Source organism: Saccopteryx bilineata, chromosome 10, assembly GCF_036850765.1.
Source record: "Saccopteryx bilineata isolate mSacBil1 chromosome 10, mSacBil1_pri_phased_curated, whole genome shotgun sequence".
Classification (NCBI taxonomy): Eukaryota; Metazoa; Chordata; class Mammalia; order Chiroptera; family Emballonuridae; genus Saccopteryx; species Saccopteryx bilineata.
The window spans coordinates 32,099,118-32,124,001 of NC_089499.1; the positions used below are offsets into that span (position 1 = coordinate 32,099,118).

Consider the following 24,884-nt stretch of genomic DNA (forward strand, 5'->3'; position numbering starts at 1 on the left):
CATTAGCTCCTCCCTGTAGGTTGTTGAGTTGTATTTTGTTATATGAATATACCTCCTCAAGTTACTTATCTATTCTCTTGCTGATAAATACTGGGTTATTTCCAGATTTGGAGTGTTATAAATAAGGCTGCTAAAAAACATTCTTGTACAGGTGTTTTAATGATGTTATTTGTTCTTGTTATTATTGTTTGTGGATATATATTTTTCTTTCTCTTGAGGAAACTCTTAGAAATTAAATTGTTTTATCAGATATATATATATGTTTAACTTTATAAGAAACTACTAAACTGTTTTTAAAACATATTTATACCTTTCTCCACTACCATCCAGAACTTATGGGGGTTCTAATGGCTATACATCCTTGTCAACGTTTGCTATTGTCAGTCTTTTTTATTTTCTCCATTCTACTTAATATGAACATGGTATCTCTTTGTGGTTTAATCTTCATTTTCCTGGTGACTAATAATATTGAGCATCTTTTCATAGCATGTTGGTGATTTGCATATCATTTTTGCAAATGTTTGTTCAAATATTTTGCCTGTATTTCATGGTTTGTTTGTCTGTTTATTCTTGATTTGTAGGAATTCTTTCTATATTCCGGATAAGAGTCTGTGAAATATCCATACTGCAAATATTATTCTCCAGTGTGTGGCTTACTTATTCTTTTCCTTAATGCTTTCTTTTTATGAGCAGAAAATATTTATTTCAGTGACGTTCACTTTTTCATTTTTTCTTTTATGGTCAGTGCATTTTGTTTCCTATTTAGGAAATATTTGCCTACCCTTAGTCTTCATTGTTGAGGATTCATCCCCAAGACTACCCTCAGCTTCAGTGATTCAGTGGGACTCACAGAACACAGAAAAGCTGTTATACTCATAATTACAATATATATGACACAAGGATTCAGATCAAAATCAGGAAAGGAAAGAGGTTGGCATCTAGGAAAAACCAGGTTTAAGTTTCCAGTTGTCCTCTCCAACTAACTGTCAAGATATATATATATAATGATTCTCAAAGTGAAGGAAGAGGTACAGAAGGCAAAAGTACCCAGCAGGTGGGCATCTGAGTTATATGCTCTTCTGTTCTGATGTGTTCTCCTAGGCCAGAGAATCCCTAACCCTCTGAAGACTCTGCTGTTATGAACCGCAGTTCCTCTCGGGACAGAGTCCTAGCCCTCAGACACATTGGGTCAGAAAATAAATTAGTTGAAAACTACCACTCTAGAAATAGAAACTTTGATACTTCTATCGTTATGTCTTAGAGAGTTTATCCAATAATTTTGTGTGCCATGATTAATGCATAATTGCTTATTATTTGCTGTGGTAGTAAGTAGTGTTATGAATTGTGTTCAGACCCAATTAGGTAAGCCCCACAGTCTAGCTTATATCCACCCACTCATCAGGGCCAGCCTTTTTATTCCTAACAAGATTCCATCCCATCAACAAAGATTTACCTGCCACATGCAAAATAATCATAGTCTCTTTCACTGGAAAGTCATACTCCTAAGGAATAAGTGATGGCAAGCTTATTTTCTTGAGATGTGGTCTGAGTTTGTTTTCTAAGATAGCAGACACCTCACAGTATAGCAAAAATATTAGAATTAGATATACGTGTCTTTCATTGAAGCAAATTTGATACACTCACCTTCAAAGTTAAAGAATTTTTAAAAATTGGAAAATTCATTTTATATAATTTGAAGCCTTCACATATAGAATTTGTAAGTAGAAATACACCATGAATATTAGCTCAGCTACTAGAATCATCATGAAAAGTACTGTGCTGTAACCCTGATAACTGCTTTAAATTTCTAATTTAAAAACTGATGCCTGGCCCTGGCTGGTTGGCTCTGGCAGAGCACTGGCCCAGCGTGTGGATATCCCAGTTTTGATTCCCAGTCAGGTCACACAGGAGAAGTGACCATCTGCTTCTCTACCCCTCCCCCTCTCTCCCTCCCTCCCCCCCCTCTGTTCTCCTCCCACCACCATGGCTCAATTGGTTCGAGCAAGGTGACCTCAAGCTCTGAGGATGGATCTGTGGCCTCTGCTTCAGGTGCTAAAAAAATGGCTTGGTTGCTGAGCAATGAAGCAGTGGCCCAGATGGGCAGAGCATTGCCCCCTAGTGGGCTTGCCAGGTGGATCCCGGTCAGGATGCATGCAGGCTGGAAAAATGCAGGAATGCAGAGATAGTGTTTCTATCCAAAAACCAAGGTCACATATTTACATTTATCATATGTATATTTTTACAACTACTTTTTGCACTTCAGAAAATAAATTTAAAATAAATTATGTATGTTTTTATGGTGGAATAAAGTATGGATAGATTGAGGTGAGAAAATGGTAGAATAGGAGAGGTATGATAGAAAGGAAAGGAGAGAACTGGAGAAACTGTGTCTCAGAAGAAAGATGAACATAGAGAAGAAAGGAGGGGCAGAAAGAACAAATAGAAACTGAGAGTAGAAATAAGACAGCCAGGTAAACAGACCGCTACATCTGAAGATGGGGTTGGGTCAGCATTCCTCAGAGGCCTACACTAGTGGCCAGGCCTCGTATTGGTCCTTTCTTCTCCACAGTGTAATGAATGTGATGGTGAGAAGCCTTTTGACACAGCAGGTTATACACTCCAAGAGCTAGAAGGGGCTTTTCTTTAACCTTGCCTCTCACTGTGGCAGGATTAAGAAGCCTGGGTGTCTGGAGATGATTTTGCCTTTTCTACTTATAAGTAATGGAGCACTTACCATTTTGATCAGAGCCTGTGAAATCATTAGAAAGGATTTTCTGTGTCACGTGTTTAACTGTCTTCTGTCGTTTTTTGCAATTTATGCAACTCATCTCACTTTTTAAAGCCATGCTTTCCCTCGTGACAGTTTTCACCACTGGGATGAGAAATGGGGGGGGTGATGAGCTGGGAACTGGGTGACTTGCTCCCCAACTTTTTCAGCCATTCTTCTTCCAGCATAATTTTCATACCTCCCCTCTGTTCCACTCACTCTGTTTTTTAAACACAAAACTCAATTCTGCCAGAAATTAATGTCACCAAGAGCTATGTCTCATAGTTATAATTAACTCCTGCAGGTTAAGCACTCCTCCAGTGTTTTTAGTCACATGTGTATTTATTATTAAAGGATAATATGGATTTACTATATATGGATAAATATATATTTACTTTTGAAGGATAATGTTGTAGGTACAGAATTCAGGGTAGTGTTTTTGTCTCTCAACACTTGAAATATTCATTCTCCTGTTTGCATGGTTTACTGAGAACTTGGATGTGATTCTTACCTTCACTACTCTATAGGTAAGGTGCTTTTTCTCTCTGGCTTCTTTATGGACTTTTTCTGTGTCTGTGATTTTCTGTAGTTTAACAATGACATGACTAAGTATAGTGATTTTGGTGTTTATCCTGCCTGGCGTTTTCTGAGCTTCCTGGATCTGTGGTTTTGTATCTGACATTAATTTGAGGAAATCCTCAGTCATTATTGTTTCGTATATTTCTTCCATTCCTTTCTCTTTCTTCTCCTCCTGATATTCCCATTGTGTGTATGTTGTACTTTTTATAGTTGTCCCACAGTTCCTGGATATTCTGTTCTGGGTTTGTTTGGGGGTGGTTTCTGTCTTTTTTCTGTTTGCTTTTCAGTTTGGGGAATCTCTGCCAAAATATCCACAACCTCAGAGTCTTTCTTCAGCTGCCTCCACTCTACTTATAAGCCCACCAAAGACATTCATCATTTCTGTGTCCGTATTTGTATCTCTATCATTTCTTTGTCTTATAATTTCCTCCAGTCTGTGTAAATTTTTATCTGATCATGCATGCTGTCTACTCATCATTAGATCCTTTAGCATTTTAATCATAGTTATAGTTGTTTTAAATTTCTAGTCTGATCATTCTAAAACCCTTGCTATATCTGAGTCCAATTCTGATGTTTGCTGTTTCTTCAAACTCTATTTTGATTTTATAGAATTTCTTGCATTTTATTCATAGCTGGGTATGATGTATTGAGTAAAGGAACTGCTATAAGTAGACCTCTAGTAATATAGGAGAAGAGGAAGCATTATGCTATGGTCTTATGATTAGGTCTCTTTGTTTTACTGAAGCTGTACCTCTGGATGTAAACCTCACACATGCCTCTCAGCCTCCCTCCCCAACTTAGGTGGGCTAAGATGGCCTGGGGTTGGTTATTTTCCTTTCCCCAGATCAATTAGGCTCTTATAAAACCCAGCAGGTTAGACCCTGGTTAGTTTTTCCTGAGGCAAGTCCTTGTTTAGAAGAACAGAATACTCTGGTATTTTTCAAAATGGTGTCTCTTCCCCTCCCCCTGCCTGAAGCACAATCCCCCCCCCCCCCCACACACACACACACATTTATTATGAGAACCTGGTAAAGCTCCAGGAGGTAAAACTCATAAAAGTGTGGGCTGCCCCTGCCCATAACTGGGTCCCCTTGTAGTTTTTACCTCTTAAAATTTGTCCACACTGAGCCTCTAGCAATTTGTCAACTACACCTCAGATTTCCCTACCCCAGCACTGGTTCCTGTGGGTTTCTGTTTCACTAAGTTATTTATCTGCATTTACTGGTCTGTCTCTCTAATTTAGGGATAGCAGTTTTCTCTCTGACCTCACTTCTCTTACGAATCTAAGAAAAAGTTTTCAATGTTTTTGTTTGTTACTTGTTAAAACAGAGAGGAGACTTCTAAGCTTCTGGAAACCGAAAGTTCACTCATGTAGTATTAATACAACTCAAGAATCTTGTTTTTCCTGAGCAAACGTGACTCTGGGCTCATTCTAGCCTTATAGACCAAATCAAAATATTAATGTTTGGGACTTTTATTTTTTTATATTAACTCATATTAATCTTTGCCTCCCTATTCTATCTGTAATGTACAGTTGAAAAAATTTTTAGCCTTAGTGTGTAAACCTTTAGTTACCTTCGTTAAATTTTATCTGTTTAATTCATTTCTCATGCTAGACTCTTGATATTATTTTAAATTTTGATTATTTTGCTGACATATTAGATGTCCTTGCAGCCTTTGTCCCTAATTCTGTAAGTCACCAAATCATAGAATTTTCTGTCCAAAAGGAACTCAAATTATCATATAATCATAGAATTTTTTTAGTTTTTTTAAGCCACAAAATCAAAGAATTCTATCTAAAAGAGACTCAAATTATTATATAATTCAGCCCCCTTGGTTTAAAGATAAGAAAACTTAGGTCCAGAGAGATGGCTAAATAACTCTCATGTTACACAGCTCATTGACAGAGAGTATGACTTTAGGAAACAGGACTGGTAAATAGGTCTGTGAACCAAGTCTGACATATATCATCAGCAAGAACCCTGGGTGGGTATGTGAGATTGACAATACATTTGAGATACAGTTGCTCAACTATAACTCAGCACGATTATCCTCTGTTATATCCACTGGCACTGACATACTTTGATAAATTCTAACAGCCTTTCACACTCCAGACTTGTATTTAGTAAACCATAATGGCTGATTGTAATAAACTACAACCTTCTCTAAGTAATTAGTAAAGATATTTGTTTAAGTCAGTCTATTTTCCAGTTAGTGGTCTATATTCCTTTTGAAAAGTCAAAACATTTCCCCACTTCCATTCCTCTGCTACTTCTATTTTTATTCAATAAAACAAAATGGTAATATATTGAAATGCAAACAAACCCAACCATCTGAAATTTTTAAATGTACCTAATAACAATTGAGTCAACAGACTGCTTAGAAAATGTCAGAGAGAAAATGTATGTTATTGCTATAATCAGATGCAAATGGATAATGTTCAGTGCTTTTATTGGGAAAGAAAGAAAATGAATAAGTGGATGGATGGATGGATGGATGGATGGATAGATGGACGGACAGATGAACAGATGGATCCACAAACCAAGCATTCAACCATCTTTGGGAATACAAGAAAAAAAATAAGAAGAAAAATATAAATTAGAATGTAGAGAAAAAGATAATTTAAAATCAATTGAAATGTTATTCTTTGACAAAAATATAAACAAGTATCTAACAAAAGTTTTATTGCAAAAAGAGAAATAAACAAACATTACACACTTAATATCAGACCTAAAAAAATAAATCTATAGGTAGAAAGGAAATAAATTGGTTCTGGTACAATTATTTTGAAAAATATGTGGATTTTTCAGAAAAATGGGCTTTTGCTACTGATTTAAGCTGCAAAATGAAGTTATGCCAAAAGTAAGTTATTGGCAGTTTCAAAACAATCTCTCCTAGCTAGAACTATTTATTTAATAATAATATATAGTAAAAAATAGTAATGAAAGACTTTGATTACATAGAATTTGTTACTCATTAGGTTTGATATCTAATATCTTAATTCCAATGTCCTTTTACTATTTATTTCAATACTGTTTACACATTTAATCCAATCCAAACCTCACACTCTGTCAGATCTCTGATAACTGCATTAATTTTCATTAATTTAGCACACATGAATTAATAGTATTTATCACAGGCAATATAATTGTTGCAAATTGCTTAGCATAAAAATAGTCATGCCTGAAAAACAAACTATGGATAGCATGCTTTTCGTAGAAGAAGTACATGGTTTATCATTGTTTATATCTGAAAATAAGTAGAGTCACCATCAACGGTTGTTTTGAAAAGAATATATTCTTGAAGCTGTGGGTAGTAGATGAGGGGAAAATTGGTTAAAAACAAAAAATGTTCAAAAAAGGAAAACACTGTTCATCCCCTTTTAAGAGCTACTCAGATGAAAAATTGCTCGGCATGAGCTTGATCTATATGTTTTTCATGGTTATTAGTGGTAATGAAGATGCATTAACTATATTCTCTTGATAATGCTCCAGCAGTTTCTTAGTACTTTTATCAGCATATAAATTTTACAACTGGCAATATGGGAATTTGACTAGTACATTGTTGTTTATAAAAAAGGGTAACAACAATATAACTTCTTCATATCTATGAATTATGAATCTTGACTTGCAAAGAAGCAAAACTAAAATGCAATAGGACTTCAATAGCATGATAGCTCTTCTTTCTTCTACTGCACAAGAAATGTAAGTGCATGTCGGCTGCTGAGAGAAATACAGTGCCAGAGGTGAATGCCTTCTTAATCTAGAATTTATGAGTTCTTTTAATGTGAGTCATTCCTTTTCTCAATAAACATGTACTTAGTGCCTTCTCTGTTGTTAAGCTACCGTGTCTGTAAATTGAGAATGCTCTCCTTCATAAGGAAGTAGCTGAACATGAAATAACTGGTGCATAATCACTATACTCTATATATCCTTATCTCTGTTAGGAAACATTATTTTCTTTCTGTGTGTGTGTGTGTGTGTGTGTGTTTTAATTTATTGAATTCATAGAGGTACAGGTTTTAAGTACACAACTCAACAAAACACCATCTGCACACCGCGTCGTGCACCCAGAGCCCCAAGCGGTCTCCTTCCATCCCCATCTCCCCCTTCGCCCACCACCACCTACCCCCACACCCTTTCCCCCTGGCTCTCACCACTCAAGTGGTCTCTTTCCATCCCCATCTCCCCCTTTGCCCACCACCACCTACCCCCACACCCTTTCCCCAGCTCTCACCACTCAAGTGGTCTCTGTCCATCCCCATCTCCCCCTTTGCCCACCACCACCTACCCCCACACCCTTTCCCCCAGCTCTCACCACCCAAGCAGTCTCTTTCCATCCCCATCTCCCCCTTCGCCCACCACCACCTACCCCCCACACCCTTTCCCCCAGCTCTCACCACCCAAGCAGTCTCTTTCCATCCCCATCTCCCCCTTCGCCCACCACCACCTACCCCCCACACCCTTTCCCCCAGCTCTCACCACCCAAGCGGTCTCTTTCCATCCCCATCTCCCCCTTTGCCCACCACCACCTACCCCACACCCTTTCCCCCAGCTCTCACCACCCAAGCAGTCTCTTTCCATCCCCATCTCCCCCTTCGCCCACCACCACCTACCCCACACCCTTTCCCCCTGGCTCTCACCACCCAAGCAGTCTCTTTCCATCCCCATCTCCCCCTTCGCCCACCACCACCTACCCCCACACCCTTTCCCCCTGGCTCTCACCACAGTGTTGTCTGTGTCTATGTATATATATATGTTTCTGTATTTTCAGTAATTTATGGAAGGACATTAAATAGCTCAGTTCTTTAAAGGCTAAACTTGATGCAAAAAGAACCCTTTGAAAAAGGATTTTTCCCACATTTTATTGAGTTATAAATGAATAAATCTTTCTTTGATAAAGCTAAATTCCAGGTTTTAAATTTGATTTGTCCATCTCCATAGCAATGTAAATCTCCAATACCTAGCCCATAATATTAGCTATTACCATTGGAGAAAACTTTATGGCAGGAAGAAACGCAGTGTTCCATGTTGGTTTTAGAGCCGTATCTGGTAATGGCAAGCCAGGGCACAGCTGTGATGGGCAAAGTGGCAAAGTCACTAGGTAGGTGCTACCAGGTAGATCTGAGAAGGAAGTGATAGTAAAATTCATATTAACTAAATCCAATTAAGTGAATCCCTCAAACTTCATTATCAGTTTCACACTTTAATGAAGAAAAAGCAAAGTGGGAGAAAATAAGCTTCTATTATTGGGACAATAAAACTACAAACTTCGGTGCTGTCATGGAGTTGGCCAATCTCCTACAGCTGACATAATTTAGAACCATAACTTACCTTCAAGAAGATACTAGCCCTGAAATACTTGAAGATCATGAACCATTTGGGAAGCAGTGATTCATTTAGCATATGTTTGCTCAGTGTCCTCTGTTTGCCAGTAACAGCACAGGAGCTGACAGCATGGGAGCCAGAGAGCAGGCGAGGGGAGTGTGTACAGGACTTAGTCGCCACTGAGAAGCAGTCAAGTAAGAATGGACCCCTGGCTCTGCAGAGGTCACTGGTGACCTTGAGGACTGGATTCGGAGCAGTGGCAAAGCCACACCAGACCTTAGTGAGCCAGAGATGGAAGCAGCAGCAGTGGCACCTGAAGACACCCTTTTGGGGAAAAAAGAAGGGAGTGAGGGTTTAGAGAAGTCAGTGTGTACACACACACACATCCCAGGGTTGCGTGCTAATAGGATCACAGTAGAGAAGGAGGAAATGTTGATGCAGGAGAACAATCTCAGAAGGTCAGAGGAGGTGGGACCCAGAGCCCCAGAGGAGAGACCGGCCACGGCCAGCAGCACGGACCGCTTCCACTGTAGCAGGCGAGAAGGTCTACACCAGAGGTAACACTGCTGCCATTCAACAAATGTTTATAAAACACCTCTTTGTAATGGGCAATGGCAATATAGCAGGGAGACAAAAATCTTTGTCTTCATGAAATTATTCTAGTGGGAATTGGAGGAAGTGGACAAATAATAACCAGAAAGTAAAATATACAGTATGACAGACAGTGCAAAGCACTATCAAGGAGTGACGTCACGGAAATGGCGCCGTGAGCAGCGCGTCCGACAGCTCTCCCCTAAATCACAACAAATTTATCAACTAGAAACAGAAAAATTTATCCTCAGAGCATTCCGGAGTTCCACACAAACTGAAAGCGAAAGGACTGTTATCACTTGAATCTGAGAGACGAGGGTGTGGAGGAAGCTACCACAGGGACGTTCTTTCAAACCGCAAGGAAGTGCGCCTGTGGTGAGTCAGCCCATATACTTGGGAACCGCAAGCCCCCGCGAGCCCCTGCCCCGAACTGCCACCGCGAGCGGCCGCTCCGGTTGAGCACCGCTGACGTTCCCAGCGGCCCGCACACTGCGAGTGGGGGTCAGCGGCCACCGGTGCCCGGAGCGCCCCATTCGCACGCGTGCCTTGGGCATTCCACGCGCCCAGGGCGCCCTGCTGGCCCGCACACCCAGGGGGCTCCATTATCCTGCGCCTGGTGCGGTCCAGCCGCCAGCAGCGGAGCGAGCGGGAGAGGCTTGGGAGATTCTCTCCGTGGGCGGGGCACCTCACCCAGCCATTCAAGCTAACAATCAAGCGTTGGGGGAGGGGCGCGCGCAGGCAGCCTAAAAATACCTTCGGAAACACAGCTGCGACCCAATCACTGAAATTAGCTTAACCCATGAAATCTGCGCACCCTCGGTTCTAATTGATAAGATCTCTCTCAGTTCAGCGATCCAAGACAAGAGGCGTGATATTTTTTAGTGCCTCTCGCTAAAGGGGCGGAGGCAACTTCTGATTGATAGAGCCTCCATATTCAGGGATAAACGCTAACAAGAAGGACTTGGCAGATAATAAGGTCTATACTACACTAGTCGTAAGCAGAGACTAGTGCCTCTTCTTCCCTGCAAAAACAGGCTACAAAGTGTGGAAAGCCTGGGTTGAGAGGTCCAACTAAATGATAGGCGCTGATCAGTCACCTTGACAACAATTGACTCCCACCCCCGCCTGATTACACTGGAGGCCCTGACTGTCAGAGCCTTTCCCAAAGCCTTGCACTGAGTGGGGATAGAGTGGGGATTTCCCAGCTCTTTGAGCCTCTTACTCCCCAGGCAGAAGCAGTTGCAGCCTTATAGCTGGATCACCAGGCTGCTAATTCAGAAAGGGGGGACTAGGAGAGAGAATCCAGGAAAGCAAACTCTCTCATCGTTGAACCTTGCAAACGCCAACAAGCCTTTACTTCCAGCAAGACTAAAGCCAATTATAAGACATTGCCATAGAATCCCATCAACTGCAAATCCCTACCTAAGAGTGACACAGGGGCAGAGCCTGGGGTACAGAGTCACCGACCAGGAAGAGGGAGAGAAAAGAAAAAGGAAGAAGTTAACCTCTCAAAATCAAGAAAAACCCACAGACTTTACAACTTGATCCACTAATTTTTTTTTTGTTGTTGTTGTTTGTTTCTTCTATCTTTTTGCCTTTATTTCCTCCACCTCGGTCCTTCTATTCTCTGCCCATCTTATACTTCCCCTTTCTTGAACTACACTACTCATGAGGGTTGCATTTTAATTTCTTCTTCATCCTCACCCTCCTTTAAGGTTATACTCCAAAACACTTAACTCTCACTCTCTCCTCTTTTGGTTTTTGGTTTTTCTTTGTCTTGCTTTATTTTGTTTTTTTCTCTTCCTATTTTATTTCTTCCTTCGTTTTTCTCTTTTTCTTATTTTTTCCTTTCTATTCGTTTTTTCTTTTCTCATTTTACTTTCCTCCCATATAATCCTCAATCACGAACAAATTAGTTAATTTGGGACTCAAGGCTTTTTTTTGGCTTTATTTCTCTTTTTTGCTTTTGTTTTTATTTTTTTTTCTTGTTTGTTTATTTTTGTGGTATTTTGGGTCCTCCCAACCCAAAATACAAGGTCTCCATTGTATTTAGTCTTCGCTCCACTTAATACAACAGATTTTTACTTATTATTTTTATTTTTTCTTCTTTATTATTCTTTTTTGGTCCTTTTTTCTGGTTCCCTCTTATCCCTCTCATTATATCTCTTAGTTGACCATCACTTACAAGCAAATCATCTTATGCTTGTCTAAGATTTTCTTCCTCTCTTTTTTTTTTTTTTTTTTTTTTTGCATTTAGTAGGTCCCTACTCCCTTTTTTTTTGCCCCTTGAACTCTTCACCCCAAATCAGGCCCTCCATTATAGGCACGATATTTCCCTGAGGAGGGGAGAGGAGGGAAAGAGAACAGAGAAAAAAAGGGGGAAATAATAAATTATTACTGTTTTTTTTTGTGGGGTGTGTTACCCTTTTTTTTTTTTTTTTACTTTTTACTCTTTATTAATTCTAATTAGTGCTATGAATAAGACCACCCTCAGATGCCGATAAGAAAGAGGAAATCGAATATTATGGATACAAAAGGAAGAGAGGTAACACAAATAGATGTGGAAAAATCTATGGAGAAAAGACTTAACATATTGGAAGCCTTGGAGCTAAATGACAGAGAATTTAAAATAGAAATCTTAAAAATACTCAGAGATATACAAGAAAACACAGAAAGGCAATATAGGGAGATCAGAAAACCACTCAATGAACACAAAGAATATATTACCAAGGAAATTGAAACTATAAAAACAAATCAAACAGAAATGAAAAACTCAATTCACGAGCTGAAAAACGAGGTAACAAGCTTAGCTAACAGAACAGCCCAGATTGAAGATAGGATTAGTGAAATAGAAGACAAACAACTTGAGGCACAACAGAGAGAAGAAGAAAGAGACTCAAAAATAATAAAAAACGAGAAAGCCCTACAGGAATTGTCTGACTCCATCAGAAAGAATAACATAAGAATAATAGGTATATCAGAGGGAGAAGAGAAAGAAAATGGAATGGAGAATATACTCAAACAAATAATAGACGAGAACTTCCCAAGCCTATGGAAGGAACTAAAGCCTCAAATTCAAGAAGCAAACAGAACACCAAGTTTTCTTAACCCCAACAAACCCACTCCAAGGCACATCATAATAAAGATGACACAAACCAATGACAAAGAAAAAATTCTCAAGGCAGCCAGGGAAAAGAAGAGTACAACATATAAAGGAAGGCCTATTAGATTATCATCAGATTTCTCAGCAGAAACTCTACAAGCTAGAAGAGAGTGGACCCCAATATTTAAAGCCCTGAAAGAGAGGAACTTTCAGCCAAGAATACTATACCCATCAAAGCTATCCTTCAAGTATGAAGGAGATATAAAAACATTCACAAATACAGAAAAGATGAGAGAATTTATCAACAGAAAGCCCCCACTCCAGGAAATACTAAAGGGGGTTTTCCAACCAGATTCAAAGAACAAAAGAAAACAACACCACAAGTAACAGCTCCACCAAGAACACAATAAAACCAAACTTAAACTGTGACAACAAAGGAAAAAAAAGGGGGGAGAGGATGGAGATTAACAGTAGCAAAGGATGATGAAGTGCAGAAATACTTATAAGATAGGGTACTACAATGAATATGGTAGGTACCCTTTTCATTACTTAATGGTAACCACCCTTAAAAAAACCACCACAAAAACACTTGACTTAAAAAAGGTAGCAACAGAGGAAAGAAGTATGGAACACAAACAAACAAAAACAAATGATAGAAAAACAAAAGAGAAGAATCAAACTAGATACAAAACTAACAGAAAGCAATTTATAAAATGGCAGTAGGGAACCCACAAGTGTCAATAATTACACTAAATGTAAATGGATTAAACTTACCAATAAAAAGACACAGAGTAGCAGAATGGATTAAAAAAGAAAATCCAACTATATGCTGCCTACAAGAAACACATCTAAGCAACAAGGATAAAAACAAATTCAAAATGAAAGGCTGGAAAACAATACTCCAAGCAAACAACACCCAAAAAAAAGCAGGCGTAGCAATACTCATATCTAATAATGCTGACTACAAGACAGAAAAAGTACTCAGAGACAAAAATGATCATTTCATAATGATTAAGGGGAAGTTGAATCAAGAAGACATAACAATCCTTAATATATATGCACCAAACCAAGGAGCACCAAAATATATAAGACAGCTACTTATTGACCTTAAAACAAAAACTAACAAAAATACAATCATACTTGGAGACCTCAATACACCGCTGACGGCTCTAGATCGGTCATCCAAACAGAGAATCAATAAAGATATAGTGGCCTTAAACGAAATACTAGAACACCTGGATATGATAGACATCTATAGGACACTTCATCCCAAAGCGACAGAGTATACATTTTTCTCTAGTGTACATGGAACATTCTCAAGAATTGACCATATCTTGGGCCACAAAGACAATATCAGCAAATTTAGAAAAATTGAAATTGTACCAAGCATATTTTCTGATCATAAAGCCTTGAAACTAGAATTCAACTGCAAAAAAGAGGGGGAAAAACCCACAAAAATGTGGAAACTAAACAACATACTTCTAAAAAATGAATGGGTCAAAGAAGAAATAAGCGCAGAGATCAAAAGATATATACAGACAAATGAAAATGAAAATACGACATATCAGAATCTCTGGGATGCAGCAAAAGCAGTAATAAGAGGAAAGTTCATATCACTTCAGGCCTATATGAACAAACAAGAGAGAGCCGAAGTAAACCACTTAACTTCACACCTTAAGGAACTAGAAAAAGAAGAACAAAGACAACCCAAAACCAGCCGAAGAAAGGAGATAATAAAAATCAGAGCAGAAATAAATGAAATAGAGAACAGAAAAACTATAGAAAAAATCAATAAAACAAGGAGCTGGTTCTTTGAAAAGATCAACAAAATTGACAAACCCTTGGCAAGACTCACCAAGGAAAAAAGATACAGGACTCAAATAAATAAAATCCAAAATGAAAGAGGAGAGATCACCACAGACATCATAGATATACAAAGAATTATTGTAGAATACTATGAAAAATTATATGCCACCAAATACAACAATCTAGAAGAAATGGATAAATTCCTAGAACAATACAACCTTCCTAGACTGAGTCATGAAGAAGCAGAAAGCCTAAACAGACCAATCAGCAGGGAGGAAATAGAAAAAACTATTAAAAATCTCCCCAAAAATAAAAGTCCAGGCCCAGACGGTTATACTAGTGAATTCTATCAAACATTCAAAGAAGACTTGGTTCCTATTCTACTCAAAGTCTTCCAAAAAATTGAAGAAGAAGCAATACTTCCAAACACATTTTATGAGGCCAACATAACCCTCATACCAAAACCTGGCAAGGATGGCACAAAGAAAGAAAACTACAGACCAATATCTCTAATGAATACAGATGCTAAAATACTAAACAAAATACTGGCAAACCGAATACAACAACATATTAAAAAAATAATACATCATGATCAAGTGGGATTCATCCCAGAATCTCAAGGATGGTTCAACATACGCAAAACGGTTAACGTAATACACCATATCAACAAAACAAAGAACAAAAACCACATGATCTTATCAATAGACGCAGAAAAGGCTTTTGATAAAATACAACACAATTTTATGTTTAAGACTCTCAACAAAATGGGTATAGAAGGAAAATATCTCAACATGATAAAGGCCATATATGATAAACCATCAGCCAACATCCTATTAAACGGCATAAAACTGAGGACTTTCTACCTTAAATCAGGAACAAGACAGGGTTGTCCACTCTCTCCACTCTTATTTAACGTGGTGCTAGAAGTTCTGGCCAGAGCAATCAGACAAGACAAAGAAATAAAAGGCATCCATATCGGAAAAGAAGAAGTAAAGCTATCACTTTTTGCTGATGATATGATCCTATACATCGAAAACCCGAAGAACTCCACAAAAAGATTATTAGAAACAATAAACCAATACAGTAAGGTCGCAGGATACAAAATTAACATACAAAAGTCCATAGCCTTTCTATATGCCAACAATGAAATATTAGAAAACGAACTCAAAAAAATAATCCCCTTCACGATTGCAACAAAAAAAAATAAAATACCTAGGAATAAACATAACAAAGAACATAAAGGACCTATATAATGAAAATTACAAAGCATTGTTAAGGGAAATCGAAAAAGATACAATGAGATGGAAAAATATTCCTTGTTCTTGGATAGGAAGAATAAATATAATCAAAATGGCCATATTACCCAAAGCAATATACAAATTTAATGCAATTCCCATCAAAATCCCTATGAGATTTTTTAAAGAAATGGAACAAAAAATCATCAGATTTATATGGAACTATAAAAAACCCCGAATAGCCAAAACAATCCTAAGGAAAAAGAATGAAGCTGGGGGCATTACAATACCTGACTTTAAACTATATTATAGGGCCACGATAATCAAAACAGCATGGTATTGGCAAAAAAATAGACACTCAGACCAATGGAACAGAATAGAAAGCCCAGAAATAAAACCACTTATATATGGTCAAATAATCTTTGATAAAGGGGCCAACAACACACAATGGAGAAAAGAAAGCCTCTTCAACAAATGGTGTTGGGAAAACTGGAAAGCCACATGCAAAAGAATGAAACTCGACTACAGCCTGTCCCCGTGTACTAAAATTAATTCAAAATGGATCAAAGACCTAAATATAAGACCTGAAACAATAAAGTACATAGAAGAAGACATAGGTACTAAAATCATGGACCTGGGTTTTAAAGAACATTTTATGAACTTGACTCCAATGGCAAGAGAAGTGAAGGCAAAGATAAATGAATGGGACTACATCAGAATTAAAAGTTTTTGCTCAGCAAGAGAAACTGATATAAAAATAAACAGACAGCCAACTATATGGGAACTGATATTTTCAAACGACAGCTCAGATAAGGGCCTAATATCCAAAATTTACAAAGAACTCATAAAACTCAACAACAAACAAACAAACAATCCAATAAAAAAATGGGAAGAGGACATGAACAGACACTTCTCCCAGGAAGAGATACAAATGGCCAACAGATATATGAAAAGATGCTCAGCTTCATTAGTTATTAGAGAAATGCAAATCAAAACTACAATGAGATACCACCTCACCCCTGTTAGATTAGCTATTATCAACAAGACGGGTAATAGCAAATGTTGGAGAGGCTGTGGAGAAAAAGGAACCCTCATTCACTGTTGGTGGGACTGTAAAGTAGTACAACCATTATGGAGGAAAGTATGGTGGTTCCTCAAAAAACTGCAAATAGAACTACCTTAATGACCCAGCAATCCCTCTACTGGGTATATACCCCAAAACCTCAGAAACATTGATACGTGAAGACACATGTAGCCCCATGTTCATTGCAGCACTGTTCACAGTGGCCAAGACATGGAAACAACCAAAAAGCCCTTCAATAGAAGACTGGATAAAGAAGATGTGGCACATATACACTATGGAATACTACTCAGCCATAAGAAGTGATGACATCAGATCATTTACAGCAAAATGGTGGGATCTTGATAACATTATAAGGAGTGAAATAAGTAAATCAGAAAAAAACAAGAACTACATGATTCCATACATTGGTGGAACATAAAAATGAGACTAAGAGACATGGACAAGAGTGTGGTGGTTACCAAGGGTGGGGGGGGAGGGAGGACATGGGAGGGAGGGAGGGAGAGAGTTAGGGGGAGGGGGAGGGGCACAGAGAACTAGATAGAGGGTGACGGAGGACAATCTGACTTTGGGCGAGGGGTTTGCAACATAATTTGATGACAAAATAACCTAGACATGTTTTAAAAAAGATAGAGTTTGGCAAAATATGGCCATTGGGCCACATGTTTGTATATCCAACAAGCTAAGTATAATTTCTATATTTTTTTAATGGCTGAAAAAAAACAATCATGGCATGTAAACATTTGAAATTAAAATTTTAATGTGCATAAATAAAGTTTTATTGGAACATAAAAAAAAAAAGCACTATCAAGAAGAGTAAAGCAGGGAAGTGAGGCAGGAGCCTGTGGAATGCCGGGTGGGTGGCCGTGGTGGGGAGGGGTTACAGTTCTCAGGAATTCCACGTAATCTCCATGAATTCACTTCCTGACTCTCAGGTACACTTATTTTTCAAAATCCTATTAAATGTGGCTGATATGCGAGAGCTAGTGGGGAGCCTACTCTCAGCCTCTTTTCACTGGTGCCCGTTTTATGAGTAGCCCAAGACTTGCCCAGCCCTGTTCCCCTCTTTGATAGTCCTCATCAGAGGTTTTAATCATACATGTAGTTATGCGGTGCTTTGATTAATATACTCTCTCCTGCTAGACTGGAAGCTCCAGGAGGGGAACTGTGTCTGTTTTGTACAGCTGTATCCCCAGAACCTAGCGCGGTGCTGGCACATAATGGGCCCTATTTATTGAATGATGGATGGATGGATGGATGGATGGATGGATGGATGGATGGATGGAAAGTATAAAGACTGTTTTTAATAAGCCATATCTTTAAGAATCATGTTGTTTTATTCTGTGGACTTTCAAGTTTTCAATTCTCACTTAGTGCAGCTAATCTAGTAAATGGCCATTTTTGAAGCAGGTAAGGTATGTTTTTATACAATAGAGTATGTGAAATACACTTGTCCTCTAATTTAAATAATGTCTTTCCACCTAAAATTTTTTTACAGGACCAATGCCAAAGGCACGCCCCTGAATATAAATAAGGTCTCTAATAGCCTGATTAATTTTGGAAGGAAGTTGATTTCTCCAGCAATGGCCCCAGGCAGCACTGGTGGCCCTGTCTCAGGAGGCAGTAGTGGCAGTCCCTCCGCTGCGGTGGCTCCTCCCAGGACCTTGGCAGAGGTCCCCAGGCATCATTTGCAGCAGCAGCAGCAGCAGCAGCAGCAGCAGCAGCAGAGACTGATGAAATCGGAAAGCATGCCGGTGCAGTTGAACAAAGGTAAGGAAAATGTACTAAGTCTAAAAAAAACACTCACAGTGTAGCCTGGGACTTTTTCACCAACCAATTTCCTAGACATAGAAACCAATGCAAAACTTAATTTTTAAAAATCCATTGCATTAAGTCCTTTTGAGTTAGATCGCCAGATACAGTTTTTTTCTTAATTATGAACAATTTTATGAGATCATTTGTTAAGGTATTTTTTAAAACATTCATATCCTCGTAAACTTGCTTTCAAGACTCTGGAGGCCCGTAGAGTAAGGCATGAACTATCAGAGCACGGGACTTGAAATCAGCTGACTGTGAGCTCCACGCCAGACTGGGGGAGAATCTGAAATGGGAAGTTCCACACGCCATGGGCTTGCCATGTCACAGCGTTCATCTGCGCAGTAGGTTTGGATCAAGGGCGTCAGCAGGCTTGCAGTCACTCCTCCAGCTGTTTTACCTCTGAGGCCAAAAAACTAGACCTTAAGGGGAAACACATGTATTCATAGCAGATTAGAAAGAACTACGCTTATTTTTATTAGTGGTAAAGAAATAATCATGATGGCAGAAAAATCTACAAAAGTCATTGCTAAGACCTCACAAAGCATCAGGACTGTAGCCATTTTGTTTCAAGGCAACTGTATTGAGCATGCCTAATTCATGTCTGTGCGATAGCCAGGTGCAGTAACTGGAGTGGACAGTAGAAATAGTGATATTGAGTCAGTAGGAAGACCTTGAACCATGTTTCATGTATTCTGTTTAAGAAGTTTAATCTAAAATTGTGAAAAATTTTAAATTTCTGGCATTTAAATTGGTAAACTTAAGTTAAATGGGCTTTATTCCCCAATGATATAAAATAATGAGTACTACTCAATAATGAGTATGTGTGTGCTCTTCCATTAATTACAATATGTTGTTGCCTATCTGAAGTATTAGACTTTATAGATTAGTATTTAAATTGCTATTAGAGTATTCAGTTTACCTGCATAAGACTATCTTGTTTAAAATTACATCCTTCTCTTTTTAATGTAGAGCTATCACACATGATTTAAAGAAAAGGAGACTTCAAAACATTAACATGTTGTAAATGTATTTTAATGCCAGGAGACATGCCCACTAACAGAATGGAAATGTTATTTTATATATTTCTTAATTGTACTGTTTTATTGTTCTAAACAAATATGATTTCAATATTGCTTTGATAACAAGCTGTAGTCAGTAGTAATTCTAGCTGATGGCAGGCAAATGAGTCAGAGAATCTCTTAACGCCGTAGCTTAAATTTTCTGAGGAACCCAGCCAAATGACTATAGAAATATAAAGTTGTGTCTCTAAGGAACTGTCAAGTATTAATATCACAGTCAGTGAGAAAGGAAGTGCATAAGGATGGAACAATTGATGAAAACTAAGTCCCCAGTTATAAGAAGACAACAGAGCACTTACGCCAAGTATTTGGAACATGAGTCTCATCAGTAGGGCATTTCATAACTGATCCCCCCGCTGAAAGAGAGGGGCCTTGTTTGGCAACTCTTCTGTCTTCTTATTTCTGGTTTGTTCTTCTCATGTCAGTCTACAAAGAGCTTGTCTGCCCTCGTATTAAAGAGCGATATTCCTGCTAACACCTCTCCCTGCATAATGGCTTGAATACAGTAGAGGAAAAGGCAAAGACAACAGTTTATACCAGTAGAACCTAGTGTAGTTGATGCTCTTCACTGACCGGGGACCTGTAAGCAGAACCCTGAGCTTTCTCAGACCTTTTTGTTTCCTCACCCTGAAGTGAGAGGCTTGGACTGATCCGTGGGGGTGGGATGGGGGTGGGGGTCGGGTTCTCCAGCTCCAAAAGTCTATGGTTCCTTTGGTAAAAGATTATTTATTAACTCCACGATGAAAACCACTTCTCCAACATTGGTTCTTTAAGCTGGTGTTTCCCACAAGCATCCTGCTGTGCTGTGACACCAGCCAGTCAGCTCAGCAGGTGTGTTGCAGATTTGTATGTATGGTGAGCAGGGTAGTTAGCTGTCAGGAGGCTTGTGTTGGAATATGACTCCTAACTATCTCAGAACAGCATCATCTCCTTAGTGCCTTTGAGGAAAGATAATGTAACAGCATTTTTAGTGTACTCAGCTGGAAAATTTAAAAGTTGTTTTGAAAAATGGTTGTTTATAAAGATGAAAATGCTTATGGTTTTCCTAGGTTAGTTAACTCTCAATCATCTGTGCTTGTACAGGGGAACAGTTGTATGGAAAACAAAATTTATGTAAATGAATTCTGTCGTTTGTGTATGTGTTGGGCATGGTGTGTGAAGGAAGGAAAAGGGAGCACAGATCTTCCTCCATGATTTTCCTGGTGATATATAGTATTCAAATTGTTTTCAGTCTCTAAATATACCCTAATAGGTGATCCAGAAGCAGTGGGACAAAATGGATAGCGAGCATAAATGTGAAAATCTCTTTCAAATATGTAGAAAATAAGCACACTTTTTCATAATAAAGAGTTAACTATATTATGAAAATTTAGGACCTGATAAATTCTGCTAAAAGCTGTTTATCACTTGTTTGGAGTATGTACCTATTTATAGTTTTTATTGCAGTTATAAGAGAATATAAATATGTGTCCTGTTAATTAATGGGGACGATGTAATTACAACCCAATAATTTCCAGATGAGCTGGCCATGCTGTAAGTCATAATTGTAGCAAGTGGTCACAGCACTGAGGGCATGTTATTTATTCAAAAATGGGTTTTTTACTGTTGTATAAAAATTACAGGGGAAGCAAGTCTATTAATCATACATTGTCACACACAGAAAATAAAGTGCCTTTAAAGAAGGCTTGTTTTTTACCTCGTTAATCTCAAAATAACAGAGGCCTTCAGAAGTTGATACAGCCGGAGGATTACTCTGTTGACAGTAGTGACTGCTTAATGTTTGAACTTTGTCACCCAGGAAGAAAATCAAAGAAGCAAGAAGTCTTCCTTCCAAATGGTAGTGAGCCTCAGCGCCTCCCAGAACTCCCGCGGGGCGCCTTCTCCCCTCTCCCCCGTGTTCTGAGCGTGCACTGCTTTCTCCTCGTCTTCTTTGTCTATTTCTCAGTTTTGAGTACTTCTTTATTTTAAGCATTTACTACAGGTCCAATTTGTAAATGAAATCTCGCCTATAATAAGTATAGCAGTTTAAAGGGTATGCAGTTCACAGATTTATTTTTACATGTTGACATTTATAAGTACATGTGGTAACTTTTGAAATCTTTTCAATCCTTAACATGAAATCAGAACTTATTTAGGTCTTTATCTGATCACTGAAGAAATTGCTTTCAAGTTTAGTTAAAAATACGTTTTGTCTGTTCTAGAAGAAAATCAATTTCAAAAGAATGCTTTTAATAAATGCATATAACCTTTTAGATAAAGAATTTTTAAAAAGAAAATATAAAATCTCATTAATATTTGTAGAATGCTGAAGTCTGTTCAACAAAATCTTTTGATTGCTAATTTCCTATACTTTAAACTGGTAGAAACTTGTTTTATACTTTGGACTTAGTAGAAACTTTTTTTTTTTTTCTTTAAGAAAAATATGCTCAAATGTTTCTTAGGAAATACTTATTTAAAAAATATTTTGTATTTATTTTCATAAGATTGCACTGTATTTTCTGTTTTAGTTTACTTTTAGTAATTTGATTGATAAATGTATTGTAATATTAAGTATGAAAGAAAAGTAAAATTGATTTTTTTTTCCTTTTTATGAAATCTAATTATTTTTTCTTATGAAATCCAGGTGATGTAGTTACAGGAAGCAATGCTCAGGTTTCTGCTCCTGTCCAGACTCTAACTGACCTCCAAGGTACAGTTACCATGGCAACATAGAATATCTTTGCCTGTAGTATTATCATTGCCTTTTCTAAAAGTACATTACTCTTTGCCCACCCTCCATTCATCCCGTGTATCAGTTCACTACCATTGCTCAGCCACTGAGTGGCACTGTTGTTTAGAACAAAAGTCCCCTCTCATGCCATACCTTGGTGATGCCAAATCTAGCTGTGATGTGGGTTTTCTATTAAGTTTGCACCAGCCTCTTTCCTTGCAAAATATGGTCATTCTATAATTTGTGGTGATTTCAATAGTATATTTTATTAGGGAGCTCACAGCAAGGGATTTTTGTTGCATAGGTACTCTGTGACAATAACGAACAAATTAGTACTAAAATTACACAATTTATATGCTATTTGTATGCATATTATTGTATGTATTAGCCAGAGTACTTGTTACAGTTTACCTAAAAGAATGACAACTTGATTTTGAAATAAGGTTTTAAGTACAGGCTTTGTATTATGAATAATATTAACAGAAAGGGTGGTGTAACAAGTCTCCATATATAACTGGCAATGATTGAAAATAAAAAGATAACATTTTAATATAATAATTGTTTGTTCAAAATCTAAAAAAAAGTTTTAAGAAATATAAAGTCATAGTAATCCATATTCAGCAGCTCTTGTGGAATTTTAAAATATATAAATATTTAAAATTGCTACATTAATCTTTCATTATGTAATCATTTAGATAAAATATGCTAGAGAAAGGAGTTCTGTATTGCGTGGAAGCCTAGACTAACTTTAAGAATCTTTCATTCAAATTTAAACTGAAAAAATAGCAGTATTAATTAAAATGTGTATCATGTCTTTCTTAATTTAAAATGCCCACTTAATTTAGTCATGCTAGTAGTATTAAAATACTGTTCTAATAATGATATGTCTTCATAATAGCTGTACTTTTTGATAAATCAACAGAAAAGAATATATTGTGATTAGGAAGTGAGTGGTGTGCAGCTTAAATCTTGAAAAACACACTGTTGCAGTAAAGGAATGTGACCTCACTTCTATATATAGTTCTGTTTCCAGGTCTAGTTTCTGGCTGCATTCTGGTAATTAAACCAGCTAACCTTTAAGGGTTCTTCAGCCCAGGGATTCCATGAGGAGCTGCTGTTTACTCTCCTCTGTTCTGTTAAGTTATATAAAGGGATGCACTAACATGGAAATAGGAAAGGCAGATAATCTCCAAATGACATCTCTTTAACCTTGTCAGTTGTTGTGCTTAAATAAATATTGATGGGATCATCTGATATGAAGGGAATTCATAGGATTTAACTTTGTTTCCTAAAATTAAAACCTGAGCCACCCCCACCCCGACAGCTCTTGAACAGGTGTTTTGTTATCCCAAAGTTCATTTGGCTATGGAAACAGAAAGCCAAAGGCTGCCCTGCCTATTCTGACTTCTGCTTCTATGCTATTATTTCTCAACCCATTTTTCCTGCAGACCAGAGCCATTTGAACAGTGTTGCTTTTTAAATAGAATCTTAAAGAGGGAAGTTATATCGTTTTTGTTCAAATAATTTATGTTATATAAGTAGAGTCATGTCATTCGTTTATTCAGCAAGTATTTACTGAGTGCCTACTATGTTTCAAGCTCTGTTTCCATTGGCCCCTTGCTTTCCCTGCAGCTTGACCAGTGGATTGGGATTCAGCCTGTACATTTAATACTTAAGTAGACCAGGAACGTTTGCACAGTTGGGTCCCAGCTCTCTCTCTCTCTGGATACCCTGTTCAAGAATCCCCAGCCTGCCACACTGACAGGGAGTCTGTCAGTCTGCTAGGGAATGCTCCAGCTGCTTTATGCCACATGAGTCCCAAATAGCCAGCGTTCAGTCTGTGACGATCACTACCATGACAGTGATGGTGAGAAAGACAACACCTACCCTGATTTGAAGAAGTCACTCTGTGTTTTCCTCGGCACAGTTCCTGCAGGGTGACGAAAGGCAAAGGGAAGGAGGAGTAAGCCGAAACAGTGGTGGCAGCAAACACTTTCCAACAATCTGTGTTTAAGAGGGTTAGTAATATTAGAAGTTAGAGAACTTCATCAAACGTGCCAAACCCATTATATTCCTGTATATAATACTTTAAGAGTAGATATACTTTTTTTCATTTCATGGAACTAAAACTTTCATTCTGAGTTTCCCTAATGTCTTTTTCAAGAAACGAAGTAAATATCAATACTTTCCATGATACTTTGAATATATATAGTCTTTTTAAATGAGATTGTATGTGTAATCTTTGCCTTTTAAAGCACAATGATTATATGAGTTTTAATTTTTAAAAGAAAAATGACAAATATAAAGCGAGATTTTAAAGTTTAGGTCAATAAATAATTTTTGGAAATTTTGGGAAGTTCATTTTACATCTCTCAGTATAGGTTGCAATCATTTAAAAATGTGCCACAAGGGAATTGTTTGTTTTTTTTAAACAACTCAATGGATGCCTTCAAAATTATTTTTAAAAATTTACACCTGCCTTAAAACCTTTTTTAGACATATTTAGGAATTTATTCATAAATCAAAAGTTTTTTAATATGGATACACACACACAGGAATTACTTCCCAAGAGAATTTCCAACAACAAAAGTATATAAGTATCATATAATGGATTATTAGGAAAAAATTTATATTTCTTAGGTTATTGCCATAGGCATTTTAAAATTTTATATTACGTGTGTATTTCTGTTATAGCTATGAGTATATATGTATACACATACATACAGAGATACCATTTCGTAGCATTTAAAAGTAAAAAAGGAAGAAAAAGGTAAAAAGAAAAAAATCT

At 37.7% G+C, this 24,884-nt stretch overlaps 1 protein-coding gene across 3 annotated transcripts in view; it reads left to right on the forward strand.

Annotated features, from left to right (window-relative positions):
• Positions 1 to 24,884, forward strand: part of TBC1D5 (TBC1 domain family member 5) — a 545,405-nt gene that overhangs the window by 458,261 nt on the left and 62,260 nt on the right. For 2 of the 3 annotated variants that reach the window (XM_066245714.1, XM_066245713.1), the window contains 2 exons: positions 17,988 to 18,259; positions 22,010 to 22,075. In XM_066245714.1, the coding sequence (XP_066101811.1) occupies positions 17,988 to 18,259; positions 22,010 to 22,075 (338 nt within the window). The remainder of the gene's footprint in view (positions 1 to 17,987; positions 18,260 to 22,009; positions 22,076 to 24,884) is intronic. The other variant, XM_066245715.1, reaches the window with a different exon arrangement.